The sequence below is a fragment of the Oncorhynchus kisutch genome, unplaced genomic scaffold, assembly GCF_002021735.2.
Source record: "Oncorhynchus kisutch isolate 150728-3 unplaced genomic scaffold, Okis_V2 scaffold908, whole genome shotgun sequence".
NCBI lineage: Eukaryota > Metazoa > Chordata > Actinopteri > Salmoniformes > Salmonidae > Oncorhynchus > Oncorhynchus kisutch.
This window is the reverse complement of record NW_022262853.1, coordinates 35212-41211: the sequence shown is the minus strand read 5'-3', so window position 1 is coordinate 41211 and position 6000 is coordinate 35212. Positions and strand designations below refer to the sequence as shown.

Below are 6000 nucleotides of genomic sequence, written 5' to 3'. Positions count from 1 at the left end.
AAAAAAAAAAAAAAATATATAAACAAAATATACAGGGACACGACACGACAGGACGACTTACTGCTACGCCATCTTGGATATTCATATGACTATAGAGATTAGCAGAATCTTTTTCAATATGACTTTCAAGTGGCACTGACCCAGGGATAAAGAAAGTGAGTATGCACACTCACCGGGGATATAGCCAGATGCCAAAAATACTGTTCGCTCAATTAAGTTCAGAATTTTGATAACTAAAAGACAGATTAGTCTTTTCATTGTCTTCTCTTTGAAGCAATAGCCAATTGCTTTCCAAACTATGTTAGCCTGAGATGGCGTTGTCTTTCGTGAGATGCACTGTCAGGCTCATGTAAGAAGTCATATTTACACTTGACCACGTCTGTGGTCAGTGCAAAAAAATGGACGTCCTTTAGCTGTCCGAACCTCCCCCTTCACCTTGAAAAAAAAGTTTGGTAAACCCTGCTTTAACTGGCTAAAACTATTTTAAACCGGTCTTATTTTGAGACAAACCAAGTCTGCTCCAGCCTATAAGAACGAGGAGGAATGTCATAAACTAAGTAGAACCAGATCATGAACTATAGTACTGTAAAGTGACAGATACTGAACAAGGTGCCTACGGCTGATGGAAGGAGGCATCTGTTCTTAAATTGCTAGAGCACAGAAAGGATGTGTCCAAAACACATCCTACCTTTCCCAATGATAAGTAAAGGCCGTTTGGCCTACCTTTCCCAATGATGAGTAAACTTGAGTGTATGCATTATAGATATGGGCTTCATAGAAAGTGTTACAAAGTGTTCTCTGTTCATCTTATACATCCAGGTTTGGCCGGGGTAGGCCGTCATTGTAAATAATAATTTGTTCTTAACTGACTTGCCTAGTTAAATGAAGGTTAAATAAAATAAAAAATATGAAGTGCTTCACTATAAATATGTTTGACGATGTGGTTTGAAGTACCATTATCTTGCACAAACAGTAAGACGACTATAGACAGAAATCAATGCAGTAATGTTTTATTAAATAAAGGCTCTGATTAAAATAGTAATAAAATCCGGCATTTGGCTAATTCTTCTTCCCAAAAGCTTTTCTGAATGGTTTGGAGACGGCTCTGGAGATAGCTCGTAACACCCTGACTATGAGAGGGCGTTTACGGGACTGGGACTCCTGGGGAGCAGGGGCCAGTGTGGTTGTCAGGGCCTCCTTGGGTGGGGAAGTGGATAGAACCTCACACTCAGCATCTGTGATAAGAATATTTCATAATCAGAAAATGAATGTGTGTATCTGTCTGCCTGTCTGTCCGCCTGTATCTGTAGTCACCGTTTTAACAAGCTGGCCATAGGGTGATACATCAATATGACATAATCAATGCTTATCACTTACCCTGTGAAATACGAGTCTCTCTGAGACGTTTGGTAGGCAGAGAATCCTGTTCAGGGTGGCTCTTCGGTTCCCCTTTTGTCTTGAATAGCTGTTGACAAAACACATCAGGACAACTGAGCCTGTGTAAAATATATGGCATGCATCCCAAAAGGCACCCTATTGGCTACGTAAGGCACTACTTTTGACAAGGGCATATAGAGCTCTGGTCAAAAGTAGTGCACTATATAGGGAATAGGATGCAATTTGGGACACAGCCATTGACTCTATCCCATGTATATTAGGATTGTATTACAGCGGCCTCACTCAACCTCCTAAAGACAATGACAACAGCATTGTTCTAATGCAGAGACAATAGGGGTTTAGTGAATCTGTAGGGTACATTTCAGCCCTGCCTTACAGAGGTAATCTAAAGACACTGAGCCCTCTACCTTAATCCTGATCTTTGGAATCTTGATAATTTTGGGTAGGAAATGCCACTTCCTGTTCTCCTTAGTCTCTTCCCCCCTGGCAGAGGGAAGGTGGGCCATGCCGTCAGCCTTTACATCAGCTGGGCTAAGGCCCCTGGCAGGGAATTCCTCAGTAGCATTAAGGTCAGCCACAACACCATGAGTGATGTCACTTGCGGCATGGCTGGTGTCTAAGTAAGAAGAGCAAGCTGGTGTGACCGACCTGGGTACAATAACTGGGAGAAGAGGACGCAACAATGGAAATCAGTCACTGTGTCCCAAAAGGCATTCTCTTCCCTTTATAGTGCACAACTTTTGAACAGGGCCCATAGGGTCTGGCTCTGGTCAAAAGTAGTGCACTAAATATGGAAGAAGGTGCCATTTTGGACGCAAACAGCAAAGTTCACATCATAAAACGCAATGTAGTGAGCATCATGTTACAATGAAGTCCTATGCAGATGAAGAGGTACTTTCACTTACCATCCTCCATTGCAGACTTGGACAGATCAGTCAGGCTGTCCATCACCATGTCTGTCATCAACTTGATGACCTGATCCAAAACCCTGTCAGCGGTGGGTGGCATAGGCCTACCCAAACACTGTCCCAGGAGTCTGCTAACAGAAGTCTGGGCAAAGCTGTAAATGAGCTCTGACGCATCGTCCTTTGACAGCTTCCTCAGTGCTGGCTTTGGCAGCGCTGGTTGAGAGAGGCTTCTGTGGCCAGTCGTGGATTGAAGCTGGCGGCTTATGGTTATCTCCTGAATGAGACCATGGACCTTTGCGATCAGGTTGCCAGACGCATCTTGAAGGGCTTCAATTGACAGGAGCCTATCCAGATTTTCTTCTGCTGTAGTCATCTCTGGGTCGTCTGTCTTCAATGTGTCCATTATAGTTTTCACTATGATACTGGTGTCAGATATGTTTATTTCTTGTTGACTCACAAGCGCTGACTGTGAACCTGTCTTGTCCATTGCGTTAGAGGTATGGCATTCTGTCCTTGTGATCTCATTGGCAGCACTCATGTCAGGCAACAGGTCAAGGCTCTCCAGTAGAGAGTCTAACATGTTAGTGGCTATCAGACACTCCTCACTTGCATTCTGCCCAACAGATGAACTCTCAGAGTTGGCCAATCTGCACTTGATCACATTTAGGATCAAGCTGAGCGTCTTCTTTGCAGTTTTGCTAAAGCCTTCTTGGCTGACTGCCACTGTTCCGTCTTGTAGAGCCACAAGAGGTTCACAACTTGCACTCAATCCACTACCATGGAGAGGAGAGGCTCTCTTCAAACTGGTGTCGCTCACAACTGACATACTCAGAGTGACATCCTCACTGCATGTGTCAATTACATGGTGGTCTGTGGAGGAGCCACTCGAAGACACAAGGGCTTTAGACCTTTTAGTCAAACTGACTTTTGAAAATGGCTTCTCACTTCTCACAGACGGAGGGCGGCTCCTGTCCTTAACAAGAGCAGTGTCAGGGGACTTTGAGCATCTGAGTGTCTCCACAGGGGTGGAGTCCAGCACATCTTTGGCTGTGGTGACTGACACGGGTGGAAAAGACAAAAAGACGTTCAGTCTGTCCTTTACTCTGTGGTACATGGTTTGAGCAGCATCCAATAAGGTGTCAAAGACAACTCTGGGATTGAGCTGGGACTGCAGCTTTTTCTCTCCTAGTGGGAAGGAGTCTGCGTCCTCCACTGTGTACTGGGATAGACTTTCAAGGTCTTGCATGATCATATTCACTATGTCTTCAGTTGTAGAAACCACATGGTGTGAGAAGGTGCTGCTAGGCATGCTCTGTGGCAAAGAACAGTTGGCTTCGCTAGCAGCTCTGAGAATGGCCTCACGCACAATCTGTTTGGCCGTAGCTCGGAACTCAGCACTGTGAAAGCTCTGGATGGAAATGTTAGAGGTTCTGCTGGCTACACTACGAGATCGCGTGAGCGTGGCAATCTTGGATGACTCACTCGAAATGGTGAGGCTCTCCAATTTCGAAATTATAGAGTCCAACTTCTGGTTGAAGTCGAAGGATGCATTTGACATGCTCTCGCATTTGACTTCCTTTGAAGTCTCCACCCTCAGCACCGAGATCACCTGTTTGATGACCCCTTTAGTGCAGGTGTCGAGGGTGAGCTGGTGGGCTGAGGACATTGAAGAGGTATTACTGTCTGTCTTCTGTACAGGAGATACCTCCACAGTGGTCTCAGTTACAAGTAGTCCAGTGTCATAGAACTCAATTTGCACAGGAGTATTTTTTCCCTCAGTGAGAAGGTGAGAGGTGAAAAGCTTCCTCAGTTTGTCCAGGGTTTTGGTATAAATCTTCTGGGAACCTGAACTCACTTCCATCCAGAACATTTTGCGACCTGATTTCGTACGCATGGAGGTCTTATTGACCTCAGATACCTCATGCAGGTCGGAAATAATTCCACCAAATAGATCAGAGGATGCATCCTCAATATTCTCCGCGGAAACGCAGATAGACAGAACTTCCGACAGTTTCCCACAAGTGTCGGTTTTATCCAGCATGCCAGTATATGTCACAGCTGCATCCTGAATGACCTGAGTGATGCATTGCTCAGCTTTGACGATATACCCCTCCACTGGTTGACCATGGAGGATGTCAACTTTATCAACAGGGAGCACATTCTGAATATTCACATTCTCCTCTGATGGGCGTGGGCTGTTGAAGATAATGCTCTCAGTGACCATGTTAGAGGAGGCGAGAGATGAGTCGAGAAGCAGAGACCTGTATATTGTCGAGGTGGACATCTCTGGGTGCTTAATCATAGCAGCCTCCTCCAAAATGGCCGACGGGCCCTGGAGGATGTCAGAAATATCCATGTCCTCAATGCTCTCTACCAGAGACGATAGTAGGTCTCTGGCTGACAGGTTTGTAGGTCTCTGGTTCTCGAGCTCCATTTTGATTGCTTGACAGACAGTTGCTGCAGCAACAGCAGAGCTACAACACAACTGCTTCAAGGTGGAGTCAGAAATAGATGATGACAGATCTGTCATGGACATGGTGGAGAGTTGACTCTCAGAGACAAAGGGTCTGAGTTTGACAGACACCTGTCTGACCAAGTCCCCAGCAAGAGCTCTCATATCTATTGCTCCATTAGCTGAGTTGTAGGAGCAGGCACTCTGTGGCCTTGACGGGCTCCTGCTATCCAAAAATCCTGTTATCCCAAAAACCTCAAGTACAAGATCCACAACATCGGATGACACTTCTGTCATTCTGTTGTGGGACAGAAATTGACTTGGATGAACGGTGCCTGCATTCAGAGTCCAGTCGCAAACAGAGTTGTTGGACTGACTCTGGACTAGTGGAACTAGACAGGTTTCACTTGGACCTTGGCCAAAGAGTTCTGCCATTTTGAGCAGAACTGATCTTAAGACCTTTGACTTGGAAACGTTCAGCAGTGGGTCGTTGTTGGACAGTCTGGTGGACGGTCTGCTAGCCGATCTCTGAACAACTAGGCTTTGTATTTCTGCTGAGATGGCAGTGAGAAAATAGGTCAAGGGGCTGGTCGCTCGTCCCTCGTTTCTTCCGTTGGCTTTAGCCTTAAAGATGCTATCTATGATGATGACTATAACCTGTCCAGCCAGAGGACCCAATATGGCCTCAAGCTCCCTCTCTAACTCAAGGGGAGACTTGTGGCCGTGCGCAATATGCTCTATGGCATGGGAATACATCTTAGCAGACACCATGCTTAGCATTTCTTGGGCAAACTGCTGACTTGCTGAGATACTACCAGACAGCGGACCTAGAGTTCCCTGACTGAAACTTCGCATTAGCTCAGCCAATCTGGAATTGAGAAGGTTCATTACCAACTCTACAATACCCATCATAAACCTGGTGTCCGTTGGTATTTTGACAGGTCTGTATTTCTCCCGTCTACTCCAACTGGACGACAGTACGATCTCACTCTGCGACTGGCCTCTCTGGACCATGTTGAAGACAGAATCCTCAGAGATTCCAAACACAGAACTCAGTGGTGCCGAGTGGGGTCTGTGTCTCATCTCTCTATCACCACCCTCAGGTGAGGAGACATATCGCTCTTCGTCAACACTCAGCAAAGAGGTCATGGAACTGCAGAATGCACAACAGAAATTAATAGTACATGATAACAAAATACAAAATATGATCCAAGAATTTGGAAGTACCTAAGTAGTATTTCT

General features: G+C 45.7%; 1 protein-coding gene across 1 annotated transcript in view; it reads right to left on the bottom strand.

Moving 5' to 3' along the window:
- Positions 1-994: 994 nt before the first annotated feature.
- LOC116363060 (uncharacterized) overlaps positions 995-6000 on the bottom strand; it is a 6310-nt gene continuing 1304 nt past the window's right edge. Inside the window, exons 2-5 of the mRNA XM_031816985.1 lie at positions 2304-5911; positions 1806-2059; positions 1378-1465; positions 995-1235 (exon numbers count right to left, since the gene is read on the bottom strand). Coding sequence (XP_031672845.1) covers positions 1060-1235; positions 1378-1465; positions 1806-2059; positions 2304-5911 — 4126 coding nt within the window. The 3' untranslated portion in view covers positions 995-1059. The remainder of the gene's footprint in view (positions 1236-1377; positions 1466-1805; positions 2060-2303; positions 5912-6000) is intronic.